A 21,742-nucleotide genomic window follows, 5' to 3' on the forward strand; every position below is an offset into this window, starting at 1 on the left:
TACCTAAATAAAAGCAGTTTTAAATGATACTTAGATTTATTAAAAGAACAAACCAATCCAAACTCACCTGGTTTTGTGTGGAAAAAGTGACCCCCCCCACCCCCCCACCAAAAAAACGCGTATGGTGCGCTTGGGCTGTCCTGCTGAACAACCCAAGCACACCTAAGCTTGAGGTCACCGATCCATTGCTGGACCTTCTCCTTCAGGGTTGCCTTGAAAAGAGCATGATTCATCGATCCATCAATTATGGCAAGGTGTCCAGATTCTAAAGGCTGAAAATATCTCCTTACTATCACACCAGCAACATGTTTGACTGCTGATAGATTTTGTTTATTCCCCGTGAATGAAAGATGTGAGGGGATATTCAACTCCCAGAAAGTCTAACAAAATATTTTTTTTTCTAAAACTCTTGGAAATTACTAAGATGTTGAGCTTTAGTTTTATTTTAAGTGTTGTTTTCCCCCTTTGATCCCTGGCATAGACAGCAGTGTTGGCTTCTCTCTGACGTGTTGTTGAATCCAGAATGACCTTAACTAAGGACAGTGAGGCCTGCTGTGCGTTAAATGTTGTTTGGGGCTTCTTGGAGTACTTTTGGAAAGCTGACCACTTCTGGGAAAGTTTACCACAGTTCTTTTGTCACATTGTTGTGGACAATGACTTTGGAGTCCCAAAGCCTTAAAAATATCTTTAAGTCTCCTTCAGGCTGTCAGACTGGTTCTATTTAAGTGATTTCTTAATTTTGCAGCTCTCACAGTCATCCGGCCTGGGTATAGCAAGACAAATTTAACTCAGCTTTCCAAATGATGCGGTGAAGCTTTATTTTCTTGATTCAACGGGGTATTCGTGTTGAGAGGGCCAGGTCAGTTTCAATAGCTTTTTCACGTTAATAAATTAATTTATTAAGTGAAAACCTTTTATAAATACTCAGGTTATTTTTGTCTGATATTAAAAATAGTATTAGAGCTAAAGCATTTAGGTATGACAAAACAAATCTACCAGGGAGAAAATGCTCCTTTAGTGAAGCTTAGATTATAAAACAATGGGTTTTATCTGTACTTTTATTTAAAATAGACCTTATAACCACATCCATCTTCATAAGTCAGCAATTATATATTCAGAGCTGTTTTTAGATTTGTGACAGACAAGGAAAGGTACGTCATTTCCTCGACAAGTCAAGGCAAAGTCATAGCAGGTCCCATCTGCAGTGGGGCCAGGGGGGGGTATAAATGTGTGTGTTTGTGTATACGTATGTGGACTTGAAGTCTCCTAACAATGTTTCTGGCAGCCTAAGGAGCTCCCAGTCACCAGGCTGAGCTCCCGACTGCGTGGCAGGATTTCACTTGCCGCAGGATAACAAGCAGAACAATTTACAGTCTCTCTGTCATGGTATTACCCTGGTGGCTCCTGCTAGAAGCAGGCCTGCTGTTTGTGAGCAGGAAGAAAAAAGGAGACGAGTGAAGGCTCCCGAACTGGTTTTGATGCTGCACCAGATATGATAATTAACTGGAAAAACATTTCTGCTAATGTAAGGAAAGAAGGTGCAGAGGGTGTTGTACGCGTGGAGATCTTTGATACAACGCCGCTGCATACGGTGGGGGCATTATCTTACTTAGATCTATTGATTCAACGTAGCAGAAATGCATTTCATTGATTTATATCCACTATTAGGCTGGAAAAAAATCCTGACAACTGATTCCTTGTTTTCCAAACACACACACACACACACACACACACACACACACACACACACACACACACACGCACACACATTATTAGTATTTGGTGCTCATGTGACTGTTTTCACTCTGGGAATGAAATATATCTATTGTGATTTTTCTGGCTATGTGAAGGCCTTCTTGTTTCCATTTTGTTCTGTGTATATATCAAATTTGTCTGATTAACACATTACAAATTCAAATGCAAATTCCAATCTATTTTTTAAGACTTTGATAGCTTACATTTGGGTTTGTAAAAGTCCAAAATAGAAAAGTAAGTAAAAACATGTATTTGGAATTACCTCATTCAATTCATACTGGCTGATTTGCTTAAAGAACAAGGTACAGCGTTTCTCCGGCTTACTGGAGTAAAGTAATGCTTTGTTGAAAGGACCTCAGGAATCGCAAGTAGACCCCTATTTTTGTCAGTTTTCTATGTCATTAAGGCCATTGGAAGATTTACATTCCTCTTTACGTTATAACAAAATTAGCTCTTGTCCTTTAGCATTACTTTAAATACTGTTTTAAATCCCAACTAGAAACTCAGATTGACTATTGCTCTTTGCTTTGTCTTTTGATTTTCATTCAAGGCACCATTAAAAAGCTGATCAAAAACATTACAATTAACAGTAAAGCTATTTTTATATAAGCCTCTGATAATAAAGATAGATGTTCTTACAATACAATTTGTGGTTTATGAAGGTAATATGTAACGTGAAAGTTTCACCCTGCTAATTAGCCAATACATCAAAGATATACATACAACAATTTCTCATTCAATGTTATTTGCTTACATACTTGACAACTCAACCTAAATTTTTATTTTTATCTATTTTGACAAATTAAAGGAAGAGTCCAGAACTTTCCCCAAGTCCCCTTTTGAATAACTGTAAATGCACAAGAACGTCTTACCTGCTCATCTGCTCCTCAGGGGGATCGCGTGAAAAAATCTCACAAATCCACTCTGGTCGTATTTCTTTCTACTGAGGCCTTCCTCGTCTTCTCCTTAACTTGTATGCAGATGTCTTATTGCGACTCTCAGCCATATTTAAAGTATACAGTGAGCTAACTGAAGCTAACTGCACAATAATTGGGATGTGGGACAACCAATAGATGAGGCGATACCCCCGGAACTTGAGGGGCAGAGGGGAGTGATGGCTGGGCCAATCCTCTGACCAATCTCTGCACTTTGGTGCGAATGACAGGATTGGAGTTTTTACCGGCCTGCAGCTCTCACGGAGGTCTATTTTTTTAACATCCTATTCCTGAATACATAATGTATTGACTACTGTCAGGATGGAAGGACCAATTCACACAGTATGACAAATAGTATTTCCAAACAGGATCACCAACTGTAGCTTTAACTGTAGCTTTCCTCACAGACAGTTGAAGTGACTATTTCAATAGCTTTGTGGTGCATCTCCACCCTATGAATGGCAACAGCAGTTCATTAAAAAAAAGACTTAACATCCAACATTTATCAGAACAGATCGGACTTTCCTGTTGCAAACAGTTGAATCTGGCGTGTCTTGACTGTTGTGCCTTTGATGCATTCACTGGAGATACGTATTTGTCTGTGAATTGGAACCAATCAGGGACTCTTCACATTCCTATAACCTTAAAAAACAGCTGAAACATTGTTCAGTGCTTTAATGGGCTACACTCCAAATGTCTAATACAGAGATTGCGCCTGAAGGACCTGTCATTGCTAACTATGGCCATGGCCAATCATTTAGTTCAGGGGTGTCCAAACTTTTCGGCATGAGGGCCAACATTATCAAGTCAGAAATACCCGAGGGCCAAAAACTGAATAACATAAAAATAAAAATTAACAAAAAAATTATAGACTGTGATGTTTTTTACCTGCTCTACAAAATGTGATCATTTTAATTAAACCAATTAGTCAGGATGTCTGTAGATCCAAAGTTAAAAACAGGTTTGCTCATTTGCTTTATTAAAATATAGTCACCCAGTCTGCAAATTCTTTAGGCTCAGTTGAAAACAAGCAGCATTCTTTTGGGTCTAGCAATACAATACAAGACGTAGGTCGGTATTCCTTTTGAAAACACTTGCTGTATTTAGCTAATTTTAATGAATGAATTCAAGACAGATTTTAGCATACCAAAGTTTGCATTTGAGTTAAAGAGCTCAGAGAGATGTAGTCCTATTTACTATGAAATGAAAGAAAATGTAAAAAAGTCTGGTTACTAAAAGATGAATACCTCAAGGTGTACATAACATTTTCAGTTGTAAGATCTTAACCTATCTTTAATAATTTTGCTCTAATTGAAAAGTAAAAGATTTCCATCTGCATCGCCATCTGTTCTGGTCTTTCATGAAATGAAGTTGGAGGGGTACGCAAAATTAGTCCAGGGGCTGCAAATGAGCTAACTTCAATTGTAAGCCTAACACAGTTGAATGAAAATAGCTCTAGGGCTAGGAGTGTTGTATAGCTCTTGTCTTGTAACTGTTTTATTTAGAACGATGTATTGCCTTGAGCAAGTTTTTGTTGACTGCACAAGGAAGACGCGGCATTGGGTTTTGTCTAATTGTGAAAGGGTCCTTTAAAAGAGGAAAGCGAAATGTCATAAACGGAAAGACATCTATAGCTGTGGAAATGTGAATAAAAGGTGGCTGGTATGTACAAACTGTCAAACCAAGACTGACTTTAGATGTTGTTTAGGCTACATTTGGATAAGACCTATTGTCTGGGATGTCTCCAGAAGTCACCGGGTGAGAGGCGGGTTACATCCTGGTCATGTCACCTCTCTGTCACAGGGCGATACAGAGACACAGCACAAACAACCATGCACACATACCTAAGGTAACCAATTAATCTAACAGTCATGTCTTTGGATTGTGGGAGGAAGCTGGTACCAGAGTACCCAGAGATTTTTTGCAGGTGGAAGGTTGAACCCAGGACCTTTTTTCTACAAGGAATCAATGCTACCAACTACGCCACCTGTACAGCAACGCAGCTTGAATACGGTACATCAGGGCATATACTGTTGATTAACATTTTTCCTTATGTAGAGTCCAGCAATGACACTGATGAAATCGTATCCTCCTCTGCTTTAATTAACATTTACAAAACGTTCTGTCACATTACTGTCTGAAAAGGTAGAAGCAACAACCTTGACAAATGAAACAAGACAAACTATGGACTGTACTGTACACATGGTGTCAAGTGAAACAGCCAGGGCTGAGTAATTTAGATATAATTAAATCTGAAAGGCAAATAAGGCACTCACAACCTCAAGACATGAGACTTGAGCTTAAAAGCTACTTTTAGACACCCTAAAGACATTTCACGACATTTACATTTTTTCAGAACATAGCTGGCGCCTCGGGGGAATCTCACAGAACGTTACCTCGGCGTGACAGCCATGGCAGGCAGACCCAGAGCTTCCACATCACAGTCACATCTTAGCGTGTTTATAGAAAGAAGGGACCTTACGTTTGGTAGAGACAGCAGAGAGTTTGATTTTTTTAATTATTGAGGGTTTCTTTTTAGTGTAACCAATCAGGTTCTAAGGTCAAGCAGTCTGGAGGGCGCTCTCTTGTGTAGAGAGCGTTCTTAATTTTATTAGCGAAGATGAAGGGAGACACCTCTGTAGGGACTGATAGCGATGACAGCAGCAGCATAGGACACTTGGAGAGGTCAAGATGAGGGGACCTGTCAGAGCACAAGGGTGATCAAAGCATTATTTCATACTTGACACATTAAAAACGTCCTCATGGTTCTTGCTTTGGCATGCTACCCTGAAGGCTGTATCTCAGAGGTCCACAGGCAATGCTTTATAAAAGAAGGATGAATCACTCTGAAGCATTAGTAAGCCCTAGTGCAGGAGGTGTACACAGGGGGACGAGTGGCATGGTTTTCTAACCTTCATCATGTAGCAAATCCTTAAAACCAACCATCACTACAAAAAAAATGCAAAACTCCTATAATGTTGCTCTCCTTCCTACTTTTTCAAACAAGCTGTGTGATAATGCATTTTTCCGCATTTAGAGGATTTCAGGTGTAGAGCATGATCGGGCTTGTGTGCTCATTGCTTTAAGCCCCAAAAAAGAGCCAATAGCATCCAGAAAACTGCAAAGAAATGTTCACGTCAAGAAATACAGTATGGGATACAAGGTTTACACATCTGCAGGATACCTACACTTTCTTATATGTATTTAAAGGGTGCTAGTCATAATGTTTTTGACACTTTGTACATGACAAGATCTTGAATATCAAAAGCAACCAAACGCTGCAAGCTATTTCATACCAATCCATAAATGACCAGAAGCAGAGCATTTTTTTTTTTATTGGCACTAGTGGCATGTTTTTTTTTTTTGTACAGTAGGCTGACAGGAAAGGGGGTATGAGAGGGGGGAGAGACATGGGTTAAGGCCTCCATACATGGGTCGTGCGCGCTAACCACTGCGCCACCAAAGCATCCCAGAAGCAGAGCATTTTACACCCAATTTTACTACCGATGGTTTAAATGATATTTGCTAATAGTCTGCAATAAAGAAATTAGGTTATGTATCTTCAAAAGGGAATATCTACTAGCAGGTGGTCAACCTATTTTTTGGGGTTATTTTATATCTGAGTCAGCTGGTTCAAATCTATTGTGTATCACAATCAATTGAAATAGGGAGCAATACAAAGATTTTATGAGGTAACGTGAAAATTGATCATTCTGATAAATGTCAACGTTCATAATTCACTAAAGTACTATTTATGTGCATATGTTTATGTTTAATGGTGCGTTCACACCGAATGCGATTCCTTCGAAATTTCTGCCTGAATTGCAAGGTGTTGGATGCTGTGCTCTTCACACATAAACTATGACAGCGGCTTCACCGCACATCACAGCATCACCTTGTCAGTGTATCATCAAATAGGAGGAGCTTCCATCCTTAGCTTCTACCCTTAGCTCCCTCCACACATTTTCCATCAAATTCAACTGGGGAGTGGCTGGACTATAGCCTCGTGAGACCATCCTGATCTTGCGAGCTTTCAAGGTTTCACTCGCAGATCAGTCTGGCTACTTTCCGTTAAAGAAAATTTGGAGCAGTTCACCAAACGAACGTCCAATCAGCGTTGGCTTTGAGGCGGGTTGAGGTGTGACACAATGAGAAGCGCGACAGTTCAGTCTAAAGAACATGGCGGCTTCAGCCGATGAAACTAGCGTTAGCGTGGCTATCGAGCAAGTTTTATTGGAATTACAGAGTATTTCTTCACTGAAAGAAGAGCAAAACACTGCTCTGGAGGCTTTTCTCAGAGGAAAAGATGTTTTTGCTCTTCTCCTGACTGGTTTCGGCAAGAGCTTGTGGTTGTGTTTTCGTCGTCGCTGTTAGTACGTCATATGCTTCGTTGATCTGATTGGTTTATTTGGCCCGTCTATCACCAACATAGGCCAATCAGCTAACCAGTATTTTCGCCCCTTCCCAAAATTACTTCAACGGAAGGTTTCCAGATGGATATGCAGAGCAAATCCATCTGGCGGAGTCAGGTTAGCTGGACCACTCCAAAATGTTAATACTATCTCCACTCAGAAGAAGCATGTTGTTAATATTATCTTTAAGCCCAAATGTGTCAGGGCTATTAATAACGCAGGCTTAACTTTGCCAACATGTTTACCAGTTGTGTAGATCTACCAAGCTCCTTCACTGCCACATCTTTCAAGAGGTAGAACTGAAAAAAAATATTTAAAACAAAAGGCCACAAATTTAAAGGCTGACCCAAAGCTGGTCCAGAGGTAATAATTTTATTGATACCAAAACAATGTTAGTCATAGAAACATGTTTCTAACTTTTCCTACTGAAGTACCAGGACACATCCTCTACAATCAGTTAGCTGTAACTAAGCACCTATGGAAATGGTTTTCTTTGTAGCCCCTGTCTAGCAATGGTCTGATTGACCCAGAGAAAGAACATTCTGTCAAACTGATTGTTTTGCCTAATTAATAAACCAAGTTTCCCTGTTAGAGAGATTTCTTTTTTTAATTGCTGCTTTTGTTTTAATGTTACACCTGAAGACCAGGGGCTAATGACTCGGTTTTTCAGACTTTTCTTTTCACTCAGGCTCAGAGCAGTAATGTCAATGATAAAACAGCTGTACTATTATTCTATAGCATCAATAACACCATTGAATCATTTGGCTTTGTTGTCACTTTAAGGGGAACCCTTTTAAGTCGATACTTCTAAGTAGACAATTTGTTATTGAGAGTTTTGTCTAGTAATGGTTGGGTTTGTTAGACTCTTGCTTCTAAAGCCCTCGTGGTGTCTTAAGAGGCAGTGCTCTTTCAAGGTGGACGTCTCAAACGTAAATGACAGGTCTTGTGGGGATAATTAGCCTATCTGAGGAGACGGGTATGAGAATAGATGTATATAGCCCTGTAAATTCAATGAAACAATGTCTCACTGACACAAGAGACTCTGCAATGAAATAAAGACAGGTCTCCAAAGAGCGCCTTTTTATTTGCTGAGGGAGGTTTTGGATTTTATTTAGTTTCCAGAAAGGATTTGAAATTACATAATTTCTCGAGACAAAGCTGGTAGGAAGACCTATTTTGGAAAGTCAATTCATTTTCAGTAGTTCATTTTGTCCCTCTTTGTGTCTCTCCAGTAGGGGGTCAGCACTGGGGATAGCTTTGCAATCAGCCAGCACACTGAGCAATCACCAGTGTATCCATAACGATGGTTTTCTTTGGAAATTACATGTGCTTCATTTCAGGCAAAATTGTGAGGGAATAAACTGTGGCATTCTTTTTTTCTCTTTCTATTTCCCATTGTAATGTTATCTGTCGCAGAAATCACAGAGCTGGCATAATCAGAGCATTCAGTGTGGGGCCGTTTTCATCAGCATTTGACTTCTCAAACATTCTGCTAAGAATGAATGGAGAGAAAAAAAACTGAATTACAAAAGACTCATCAAATAGGTATTTTTGGCTTCGGGATCCATGGGAATGAAGGGGTAAAGTGTGCAAAATGCAGAAAATAGGAAGAAAAGCTGCTTTCTCCATGTTAAACCAATCCTACATTATACCTGATGCCTTCTGTCATGTGCTGCTAGATTTCTTCAGATTTCTCACAGAGGAATGGAAGAGTAATGAGGATGTTTGAAAGCAAAGTACCTGAGGGATGTGCTCTACATCATTCAGATTTAACACCGCCATCTGTTTCATGGTGCCCTCGAACAGCAACGTCAGGGCTTCAGATGAAGCATTTACGCGGATGACAGATGCATTACCTGAGGAAAAGTTGGTCGGGACCTACATGTCTGATAAAGCAGACACATATCTAATAGGTATTAGCTTTTCATCATCATGGCTCTTTTGGCAATAGCTGTTTAAAGAAATATATTTTTCTTAGCCTAGGGAGACACAAACCAGTGGACGCCTTCTGCTAATGAATGTCACATCAAAAGCTGACCTATTTAGAAAGTCAAAGCTCTTTCACACCTATGCCAGAATGATATCTCTCCTGACATCCACCACAGGCGTCTCTTGTCACACAGTCCATGTTCCCAGCTGTGCTCCCTTGACTTACATGTTGATTATTCTTTACTGCGTTGTATACAGTATGAGAGTGTGACATTTAGGTGGTCAAGATGGTTTCATTTTTAAAGTTTCCATTCGTTTTGGTTTTGTTGACAGATTTCATCTCCTACAGACATTGTGGGTATCCACAATCAACAATGCCAGCATGTTTAGGTTTTTTTTTTTTTTTGGGGGGGGGGTTGTCTTGCTTTCTTATTATTTTTTTCATTGTGAAATAGGCAAGGCAAGGCAAGGCAAATTTATTTATATAGCACAATTCAGTACAGAGACAATGCAAAGTGCTTTACATGAATAAAATATGTGAAATACAAACTTTTGTTGCTAACTTTGAGTTTATTGGGCAGGCATTGTGACGATAATTGCATTTCCGTTTTTAAAAAGACACCATTATGCAGAAAGGCTATTGCATTACTGCCACCTTTTGGTTGTTTAGTTAGCATTGAATTTCAATCGCACCTCCAGAGGACGAACTCAAGTGAAGGAGGGATTAACAGGAGATAGACTGACTAACTGGGATTTTGTCTGCTGTAATCATGGCCTCTCCGATCTGCCATGGTGAACGAGGAAGTGAAACTTTTGCTGTGTTTTATGAATGGCAAACATAAATAATCTTCATTGAATTGAAACTGGGGGAGCTTGGAATTGAGGGGCGGCTCCTCCGGATCTAAAAGAGGCATTTGGAGATGTTCTGCAATCCAAGCAAGGATTAACCGGACTCTCGCCAGATGGATTTCACTCCGCCTAGCTCCACTCATATCCATCTGGGACATCTCCCATAGAGAGTGATTTCTTCAACCAATTTTATTGTCTAGCCAATCAGGACGCAGGGCTGGAGTTTCATAGATGTGATGTAGTGGAGAAGCGACCGTGACGTGAGACTGTTTTGATTCAGACAGCAATGGCGGCTCGCACTGAGGAAGCAAGCGTTAACATTGATGCTGCTATTTCTTCCGTGTTGTCCAATCTACCTAATATTGTTTCATTAAAAGAACATCAAAGAACGGCTCTGTTGGCTTTTGTTGGTGAAAACGTTTTTTTCGCCCTTCTCCCGACCGGATTTGGCAAGTTTTGTTTTCCGGGGCGCGCCAGCGGCGGAGTAGTTAGCAGTTAGCGCAAACCATATTAGGAGGCCTTTAGTCCTCAACGCGGTAGGCCCGGGATCGACTCCGACCCGCGGCGCTTTGCCGCCTGTCTTCCCCCCTCTTCCTGTCAGCTCACTGTCAATAAAATGCGTGCCACTAGAGCCGCAAACACATTAAAAAAAAAAGTTTTGTTTTTTCCTGCGTCGCTCTCACAGCGTCACGGGTTAGCTTCAGTGTGAGTGGTTGATATAGCACGTCGATAAAGATGACAGACAAGTGGCTTATCCAATCATATGTAAGGATTTTTGATAAGGCCCAGCCTTCAAAAAAGGCAATTCCTATGGAGATGTCCCAGATGGATGTGAGTGGAGCTAGGCGGAGCGAAATACATCTGGCGAGAATCAGGTTAAGCAAGGATACCTCCTTGGCACTTTAATTCAGTTGTTTTCTGGGTACATCCCACTGGATAGAGAACCCAGGGCAGACTGAGAACATGCTAAAGGGACTATATTTAAGTCCTTCTTGGCCTACCTAGGCCAAGAAGAATACAAACTGGAGGGTGTTGTTTTACTGGACTAGATTGGATTCTGATCTCAGAAAAACCATGGATAGATGGATAGATAGATGGACCGATACATTACTACAATCTGCTGGTATAAACAAAACTTTTGTCTTTCAAAACTATGCTTGCGTGAACTATTAAAGTGCATATATTCATTGCCTACTCCTAATTAGTAACCCATAGTTTACCCTTTCTGCAGCTCATATTGAATGTTTCATGTGTTTTGTTATACGGCTATCAGTTATATTAGCTATGCTACACAGCAAACTAGGGATGTCCTAATCAAGACATATTGTCTTTAATGCTAATCAAATCAGTCATTTTAGTTAAAGAATAGCTCGGACAATACCTTCCACTGGGATGATGAAGTTACTGAAACTGATACCATATATATGGTTGACAGCTCAGCAGCTCTACCATATTGAAATGACCAACTATATTCCTCCACAGTATGAAAGGACTCCCTCATCCTCAACCAACTAAACCATATGCATAAATCCATTCCTTTTATTTTACAAATAATGTATCACTTTTTCCATACATCATTGTATTTCTATTTGAGTTCAAACCTTCATTTTGTGCTCTCAGATTTGTCCAGATGTGTTTTGTTATCTATGTATGAATGTACTGTCTTTTATTGTTTATCATTGATCATTTTATTGATGATTTACCTGGTTAAATAAAGGTCATATACAGGCAACCCAACATTATTATTTTACCTATGATCCCCAGACCCTATGAAATATCTTTGTTATAGTGGAAAATGTACCAACTCACTGTGTTTATGGACAACCAAAGACTCTTCTACTGCCTCACCTAGTGTCTAGACTTCTGTTTCCATGTCATTTGCTCAACACATTTACCAGCAGGAGAAGTGGGTTTCTTGTGAAGCTCCTCCCACAATTCAAATTATATACTTTAAGTGCAGCCCTGGCCATTTTATGCTGTTGCTTAATGACCTAGTGGACTTAGAGTGTTTGTCCTGCAATTGGCGAGTTATTGGTTCGATCCCCCGCTCTGACCGTCTCAGTTGTTGTGTCCTTGGACAAGACACTTCAACCGAATTGCCTGCTGCCGGTGGTCAGAGGGCACGGATATATATATATATATATATATATATATATATATATATATATATATATATATATATATATATATATATATATATATATATATATATGCAGATATTATTTATCGTCCAGCCCTACTACATGGTCAATTTTAAATGTAGATTCCCACCCATAAACACCCTTATTTTGAACTACAGCTGCTTGTGATTGAGCTCACCCATGCATTCTTAGTTGCTGGTTTTTTATTGCCCACCTAATAATAATAAGCATTTTATAAGCATTTTTAAACCCTTTAGCCAAGTTTTTTAGCTTGCTTATTCACACCAGGTTCTTGACATCAGACAGTCTTGAATAAACAGAAAAAATACATACAACGGAGTGGCCAAGTTTTTCCTGTGGCGCACCTTGACTTTGGTTTCCACTAGACCTTCCATTAGTTGTAGATCTTCAATCTACAACTAAACTTAGCTTTTTAAAATCAGAGCTCAGTACCTTTTTTTTAAGCAGGCTTTTAATACCTAACAATGTGGAGGCATTTCTGTTTTTTATATGCCTATCTATTTTGTCTACCTTAGTTTTAACCTGCTTTTTAATGTTTTCTTTTTGTGTATCTTTTTTTTATATGTTAATTTTGTTAAGCACTTTGGTCACCAATATTGTGGATATATAGAGATCTATTCAAATAAATGGTTGAGTGATTGAACGTAACGCGGACAAGCTCTTTGTCAATTTCCCAATCTGCTTAGCATCTCCTTAAATGCTTACTTATTTGTGTGGAAGTATAAAATCCACTTCACTATTGGACATGTGGAACGGGCCATTTTCGATTGATGAACACTATCCATTGTTCCATAAGGCTAAGCAGTGACACCGCACAAACCTCTTAACTCCAAATATCTGTACTAAAGCCAAAATGAGCCACAGCGGCTAGCGTACCTCAGAGGTGATTTTTTTTAACCCAGTTTATTATTAAATGTTCATTGTATAGGCTATGTAGTGTCAGAAGGAGAGGATGTCCCATTCATCCAGCAGAAAAAAAGTATTTCATCACAGGGATCAGTTGATCATACATAGACATAAATTCAGTCACCCAGTCTTGGCTGGCTGTGGGTAGAGTAGTTGTCTTGTAACTGGAAAGTCGTGGGCTTTATTTCAGCTTCCTCCTTTTACACATTGAGATGTCCCTGGACCATGGAATTTATTATGTTTCCTACAAATCATGTGAGTGCACATGGGCAAATGTGGCTCAAGTGTTAAGGCTAGTATAGCTGGAAAAGCTCTGTTAATTTACCACTTAATCATGGTAAATGGTTTGTACTTGTATAGCGCTTTAACTAGTCAGATGACCCCAAAGCGCTTTACACTACAATCAGTCATTCACCCATTCACACCCTGATGGTGGTGAGCTATGACAGTAGCCACAGCTGCCCTGGGGCAGACTGACAGAGGCGAGGCTGCCATAAATTGGCGTCACTGGGCCCTCTGACCAGTGACAGCAGGCACTTTGGGGGAAGTGTCTTGCCCTAGGAACGGAACGACTGAGACGGTCAGAGCAGGGGATCGAATGGGCAACCTACCAATTGCAGGACAAACTCCATAACTCTTGCTCCAGTGGTAGCCAAATTATGTTTGTCATACCACTGTACCTTAAAAAGATATCTCCATTTTCTCCTAGAATATTTGTTGGCTTAGCTCGCTTGCTTTGAGTTAGCTAGATGTGATTGTATTATGCTGTTTTTGTTTTAAATGCGTAGCTAACCTGGTGATGTTGACTCTAGCTCTTTCAAAACCAGCACAGAAAATGCCCACACTGCTTTTATTTTCTATTTTGCATATTAGGAACACAACTCAGGCCCTTTTGATTATAACAAAGTTTTGCAGCAGTTGGATTATGCATGTGCTGTAGACCTAAAATCACGGACAGCATGTTGAGTACCAATAATTCAAAAACATTGGATTCGAACGTCGAGCCACTATTTCAGATCAGATCAGGAAATCCCTAATTTGAACCACTGTATGTAGGTTGATGAAATCTCTTCTATAGATAATTTGTTGCTGAACTATAGCTTGTTGTTTTCTGTCTTGTTCTGACTGACACAATATTAACAAATATGTAAAGTTTTCCAGCCAGTTTTTCATATACAAAGGTATTGTTTTTTATCATACAAAAAAATATATGTTAAACACTATGCATAATAAGTGCAATGGTTGGAGCAGTTAGAGGTTTAAGCGTCACAAGGCAACGTTTTCCAGGACTGTTTGACCTTCAGGATGAACCTCACGACTTTGTAATTGAAAGGAGAAAGTAGGCAGGATGAGAAGTGGTGTAGCAATATTGACAAAATGTCACCTTAGAAATTACAGGGGCCTAACAGCTTCTGCTGTTCACGTCTTTGTGGTTAGAACATGTCTGTCTAGGAAGCTTCCAGCTCAGCATTCCTGGTGCTTTGATGCAAAAGAGTGAAACTTCGACATAAGTGAAAAAGAATATTTCCTCGCAGGAAATGAGGCTCAGTTTTCTGAACATGGGAAAATAAATGAAAATTAAATAGTAAGAGTGTCTCCAGCAGTGTGCTGCAGTAACCTGGTTTAGTTTGCAAAATCCGGGCCTTCATATTATAGTTTTATAGAGTGTAACAGAACTATTATATACAGAAAAACGGAGGGTTCTCCAGTATGTGTGCAAGCACCTGTGAATTACAACAAATTGATTTACTGTCCATCATTGAGATGATTTTTATTTTAATGACTCCTCTGGAATTTACTACATTTCAGCTAAATGTGAAACCTAATTATTGAACATCCTGTCAGGTCTTGTCTTGGGGTTAGCAATGTGATGAGCTGAAACACACATTTACACGTTACATGTTTCTCTGTCTCCCCATTTTCAGTCTCTTAAAGGCGTCAAATAGTATTTATGTAGCTTGCCAGATGAACGGTGACACATTTCTTTTTATGGATCTGATTCTGTGCTCTAATCTTAAATGTGGTGTTTATAATTAACCGAAATAAGAAGAATTTCCGAAGAAAACATTTGGTGCAAAACGACCTGAAACTACGAAAAGAAAAAATGACCAATACTTTTCACTGCGTTTTGTTCAAATGTAAAATGTTTTTAATACATCACATCAGCAGCTAGTAGATGAGCTAATGTAAACCAGCTGGACGCTCTAAGTGGGAGATTAAATTTTGGTCATTATGCTTCAGATGGACTAAATGGGTGTTCCAAAAGTGATGGGTAAAATAATCATTTGAAAAAAAAAAATATTTATTGACATATTTTCATGAATACCTGTTTTGTCCTTTACCTACTTGTGAAATTAGCTTGATTTAAAAAAAAAAACTTTACCTTTGCTGCTCATTGATTAGAAAATATGTTATTATGTAATTAACTGAAACTGATCTTATGCTTTGTTAAATACATAAATTTCACATACTACTTACAGATGGGTGAAATCGCACAACATAGCTAAGACTTATCTCCATAGCTGCCAGGCAACGGCGTTGTTCATAGGGAGAGAATATGATTCTCTCAACCTCAGATCTCTGTTTGGCCTTTTAGGTTTACGGTCTCCAAAAAAAGCTACTTAACAGTGAGGGAAAAAATAATTTGTTAGTTCTGTGGTGTCACAGCTGTCACCTCTTTGCCCTCAGCAGTCAGCCGGTGTTGACTTGGCGTTGGGAGGGTATGGGGGGGTTTGAATGACGCTTTCAGCTCTCTAATCTGGGGAGCAGAGAGGTGCTCCTATCGCTGACAGTGTGACTGACAGGCAGGCGGAGAGGACCCAGCTGGGATGGCTGCTGTCGGCTCAGTGGCAGCCTTATGATGAATTGCCTCTCCTGAATGATAGCGCTGTTACTGAGTGATGTCGACGCAGGATTGTTCTGTCACCGCCGCGCCGACGACCAAAAAATAAAAAAATAATAAAATAAATAAACAAGCAGAAAAATGAACCGCTGTATAACTCTCCCCCCCCCATCTTTTTACTTTATATTAACGTTGCCATGCCTCATACGTCTCCATAAGCAGCAATATGGAACTGGAAGCTTGTGCTTCCAGAAATATGCTGGAGGAAATTGGTTTGTGCACCTACCAGCATTTAGCCGACATATGAAATAGTTTCTTACCTATTTAGATTTTATGTTATGCTTTGATTTCTAACTTAAATATGAGCATAAACTTCCAACGCTGCAGCTGCGCAAATTAACTGAATTATTTGCAGGTTTATTTTGTGCTCCATTTCCTGATATTCACCTTCATTTTCTGTCTGCTTGCAGCTCAGATGACTACTATGAATACGGACACAGCGGGGAGTCATACGAGTCGTATGGTGAGTCGCAGACCTCCTTCTCCGCTATATACTGTGTCAGTTGTCAGAACAATATCTTTTTTCCATTTCCAGATTCTGCTCGGCTGGCTTTATCTCAGTTGCCATAGCACCTGGCTAATGGAGTGCTGTTTCAGACACATTCAGAACGAACGTGTTTAAAAGTCATTTGTCACTAATCAGAACCTCTTCAGTTCATTTAGGTAATTAGGAGGAAGCAGTGTTTTAAAACAATTAGCAAGGAGTAGAGGCTTAAGTTGCAGGAGTGTACATTTATAACCACCATGTGGTAAATATTGACTGACATTTCTTGCCTCACTTCAGTATCTTTCTTTTGTGAATTGTTCTGGAAAGAGTGTAAGATAGGAGGTCGTTTTTCTCACCTGCAGAAGAGTTCCGGGGCTAACCCAAATACTGACTTCCTCTGCTCTGAGGATAATGTCAAAACAAAACCAAACAAAAAAAGTGATAACCTTTACATCATCCTTCATTGTTCTGCAGCTACAAGTAAAAAAAGAGGAGCGTAGTTCACTGGATGCCAGTATTTCTTTGCAGAGCCTTGCAAATGGATTTATAACCCCTTGAGTTTATCTTTTTCTCATGTTAGTTTTTTTTTTTTTTTTTTTACAAATAGAAATCTGAAAAGTGTGGCCTCCCTTAGTTAATATTTTGCAGAACCACTTTATAGCAAATATATGTATTTATTTTTGTGCACATGTCTGTAACCACCTTGGCACTTTTACAAACTGACAATGTTATCCAGATATTCTGTGGAAAACAACTGAAGCTAAGTTAGATTGGATGGAGAGTGTTTAACATCACATCTAAAGCCCTCCAACAGATTCCCAACTTGGTTTAGGTCTGGATGTCATTTGGGCCGTTCAAATGCATGGATAAGTTTCTGTTGTATGTGTTTAGTGTCACCCAGCTGAAAGCTGCACCTTCGAACCCATCTCACGTTGTTTGCAGTCTTTTGCAGACTTATTATTAGGGATGCTCTGTCAAGAAAAACCTCCATCTATCATCCATCAACTCTGACTAGCTTCTCAGTCCCTGCTAAAGAAAAGCATCCCAACCACAATGGTTCACATTATTGATGGTGTCCTGATGGTGATTTGCCTCCTGTAGCTTTGTGCATATTGGCCACAAAAGTGAAACTTTGGTGACATCTGACCAGATCACCTATTTTCACGTGCATGGCTTATGATATCCTGACCTGAGCTGTTGAGCTCTGCTGCTCCTCTCAGCGTCACCACTGACCACATGTGGCATGTTTAGGGAAAGATGGTGAAGGTTTGAGATCCAGATGGAAAATGAGTTTTAAGGAGCAGATTGGCAGATGTTTGGGGGATTTTGGAGCTGCAGTGGTTGACCATAAAGTGAGCAAGTTCCCTGGATAACAATGTCGGTGAGAGGGCTCTAGTGAGAATCCAGAGTGTGACGTGAAAGCCAGGGTAACTTTGACCAAGGAGGCACAGAGAGTACGCGGGGTAAGCCGAGCAGAAATAAGCTGTTCACATGACTAACTTCTCCCAGAGAGAAACAAACTCTGTATAGAAGCAAGAAATAACACATGGAGGCTTGACTCTACTGATAAGTGAAAGATGGTCGTCCTGCAGGACCTAATAATAGGTGTTTAGTCTGAAGCGGGGTTGTCCTTCCAGCAAAGATCCTCTGTTCTGAGTGAGGTCTCACATGACAACATGCTGCTGTCTCTGTTTAATACATTCATTGTCCAGCCGTTGGTTTAACCTATTTTTTCCAGTTTGATGATCAGCTCTAAAAATATTTTTAATCTTCTTCTGGCAAAAGTAAACATTGCAATTAAACAGAACACGGCTCACCATACTGACGACTCATATTTCAATGTGTTCAGTCTGGTCGTTTATACCTAGGACATCATTTCTGACAATACGTTTTTTTCTTCGTGTGTAAATAAAAACTTAGGCCCATGTCTCAAAAGCAGTAGAAAAAAAAACCTTCTTTATGAGTCTTTCTGTTGATTTAGTCATTTGTTGGGGGGTTTTCGGCATAAGCTGACTTTTCTTAGGGTCGCTCGCATCTCTCTGTGATTGCCGGTGCACTGCAGCAGTGCTCAAAGGGTGCTTTTGTGGAAAATAAATGATTCAGGATTTCAAAGTAATTTAACATGATTCAGGACAGTATTAACAGCTTTTTTGCGTGTTTGATGATCGAGGTAAACGTCGGCTGGTCGAAGAAATCTAACAGGCCAGACGTAGCCTGTAAGCTGCAAGATATTCATATTTGTTTTAGGTGGACAGCCATGTCTTGGTAAGTTTGCAGTTTAGCCACTCTCCTTCCATTTTCATATGATGATGACAGAGCTCTGTGAGATATTTAGACCTCAGTATATGGTTATAAATCAGTATACAAAACTTTAAGATGAAGATTTGTTCTGCAATGTTCACCAAGAGACCTCAGAGACCAGAACCAGAACAAAACCTGATCTATACTAAGATTAGGTGGACTTTTACCATTCACAAACTGTGATTTATATTTGTTGGGTGATTTCCCTGTATATTTTATTTGGAAGTACTGAGATAAAGGGGGTGAATGCAAATGCATGCCACACTTTTCAGATTTATTTATTTATTTTTTACTCATGAAAATATAGCAAAACGGTGAATCCTTCTACTTTAGCTCCATGATTACTCGATGTATTACTTTGTTTTGGTCTTTCACAGATATGCATCACCAACTATAGACACAATCATAATTACACTGGAATAGCCCGCTAGTTTTGATTCAAAAAGGGTAACAACATATTCCTTAGATCTTGTGTTTCTATTTACTTTTACTGTAGTTGAATTGTTTTCCTTCCGAGCCATTTCTCAATGTTCCCAGTCATCACCTTAAAATGACTTTGTCACAGTAACATTGTCCTGCAGGTAATTTGTGGCACAAAATTAATACTTTAACAAACTGCTTCTCAGTTTAGAAAGATCAAATCGGAACTTAGCTGTGAACGGGCGCAGTTGGTGCAAAGATCTGGGAAAACCAGCGCCCCCGAGGCAGTGTTCAACGAGCCTATGTCAGCTTTCTGACAGAACCCGGTAAGATGTGGGCCAAGGTCAGAGCTGCTGCAGAGTGCATCCATATGACAGCAGAAGTACAGAGCTGTATCTGTGCAGGTGTACAGCAGCAGGTTGATGCATCTTTTATAATGTGTTGTACATCTGGCCTTAGTGTGAACTTGACTGGTTTAGAATCAGGCCGTGGTGTATGCAGTGTAATTCTCTAATACTGCATTATCTCCACAGTACTGTGTTGACGTTCCATCCTGATTCAGCTCTTAAATTGGATTATTGAAATGTATTATTCATGATACAGAATGCAAAAAGAGAAATGTTTCCATTAAACAGATGCCAAGGCGGAGGGATGCTTTCCGTGTCAGCAGGATTACACAAAACCTATGTGACCAAGTTTAATAAAAAACCGGTAGAATGCTGAAGAGAGGACAAAGAACGCTGCATTCAATAACCACGTAGTTTCCAATTACTCCGTTATAGTCCTTTGCAAAAGTATTCATACCCCTTCAACCTTTTCAGACTTTTTGTTCATATTACAACAAATTTTTTCAATATATGTTATTGGAATTTTAATGTGACAGAAAAACACAAAGCCACTCATATTTGGAAAGTACAAAAATAATAATGCATGCCTTACCAAATATAACTATAACACCTCTATAAAGTTCATTCTAACACGAAAATTTACTTTGATCCAAACTGTTCTGTTGTAGCTCAGAGTTGTTGTTGTTGTTAGGCCAAAAAGAATGTCTCGTGCAAAGCATTCGGATTGGTGAATGTAAACTTTCCCCCTAAGATTTTCAGATAATAAGCAGCAGTCACCTTGCCATCCATTTTAACTAACTTTTCTTAGAGATTTGTAGCTCCTGCATCCACAACACATCAGCGACCCATCTCCGTGTTTTACAGAAGGATAGGACTAGTTGACTCATTACCAAATGAGCCATAATGTTTGAATAGGGTCTCATTACTCCACTTAGCTTTGGCCCGGGAGTTTGGAGGAGCTCTCTAATGTATCTAAGCTTTTTGTTTTTCTGTATTAGTACTCACATTCTTTGGGAAAACAGCAGAAAAACCATTGTCAGCTCAATTGTATTTGTACTTAGGTTAAATTAAACAAATAGGGCCTCAATTCACTAGTTAGGGGGCTTCTAAAGGCAATTGGGGATACTGTATGCTTTTAGGAGAATCGGAGAAAGGTGGTTTTACATAATTAATTAAACTTTTCTAAATATTATTGATTAAACAACAACAACTTTGAAAACAATATATCATTATCCTTTAATTTCATGTGTTGGTCTGCCCGACTGGATGGTTGTAACAGGATAATATGAGATCAACTGATATAAATATATTAGAAATGCAGTGTACATGCCCACACATCTAAGAGCATTTCTGCATTCCTTTAGATTTAAAAGCTAGAAGTGGACAGTGGAATTCACAACAAATTGACAAGAAATTCCTTTAATTGGGTTGAACTTGTCCAGGAAGTTGGTTAAAATGTGCCCGCGTATGTTTTTGCTGTAACCCTCGCTGACAAACAGAGTAATAGCACTGAAAACTAACCTCCACCGTAGCTCGGCTTCAGCAGGGTAAAAAAATGGCAGTGATCCACGACTTCTATTCTTTTTGCTTTTCACGCTTTATTTCATGAATGTGCTTTCACAGGCAAGTCAAAGCCATTAAAACTTTCCTAACTTTTCTGACCATGCCAGTGAAAGAACTAAACGCGCTCTACTCATTAGACTGATGCCTACCTGCGAACATGAAACGCTAGTAATAATAATAATAATAATAATCATCATCATCATGCTGTGCGGGTCACACAGAAAAGAAGGCGACAGTTCCGGGGAAGCGGATAAACAACACTGATGTGCCTTCTTGTTCTCAAAACACAAGGTTACCTTGGTGTGTTTCTTCAAAGTGAGTGTCAGTGGAAGGGTGACAGGTTTAATTAAGGGGTATTGGCTATGTGCTTCCAACAGAGAGCCTCCACACTGGAAAAAAAAAAAAAAAAAAAAAAGAACCAGCCTTTGTTAGATCCAGCTCCAGGGAAGTCTCAGCGCTGGCTGAAGATCAGACAAAGGGTGCCGTCAATACCAGCACTCTCACACTGACGCTAGCAGGGGGCGAGAGGGCCTGATTTGGGCTAATGGTAATTGTGACCTTTTTCGCTGGGAGCCACTAAACGGGCCCTTTTCAAGTAGCTATTTGATCCTCTCATTCAATTACCCGAGATGGATTCTTCCAGGTGAAAGCTGAGCCTCGTGTTTTCTCTGATGGAACAGGAGCTTTTGTTTTTACAAGCAGCCGGACAGTTGCAGCGATCTAAACTCCTGCTTCATTGTGGTTGGAGGAGGAATATTCACTAAAGGGCTCCTT

The 21,742-nt window shown here is 39.7% G+C and overlaps 1 protein-coding gene across 3 annotated transcripts in view; it reads left to right on the forward strand.

Annotated features, from left to right (window-relative positions):
- Positions 1 to 21,742, forward strand: part of khdrbs3 (KH domain containing, RNA binding, signal transduction associated 3) — a 183,472-nt gene that overhangs the window by 155,366 nt on the left and 6,364 nt on the right. For all 3 annotated transcript variants that reach the window (XR_002427163.2, XR_004932312.1, XM_012853716.3), the window contains exon 8: positions 16,261 to 16,313. Coding sequence is in view for 1 of the 3 variants with exons in the window: in XM_012853716.3 (XP_012709170.1) it covers positions 16,261 to 16,313 (53 nt within the window). In the remaining 2 variants the exon portion in view is untranslated. The remainder of the gene's footprint in view (positions 1 to 16,260; positions 16,314 to 21,742) is intronic.

The sequence above is a fragment of the Fundulus heteroclitus genome, chromosome 13 (genome assembly GCF_011125445.2).
Source record: "Fundulus heteroclitus isolate FHET01 chromosome 13, MU-UCD_Fhet_4.1, whole genome shotgun sequence".
Classification (NCBI taxonomy): Eukaryota; Metazoa; Chordata; class Actinopteri; order Cyprinodontiformes; family Fundulidae; genus Fundulus; species Fundulus heteroclitus.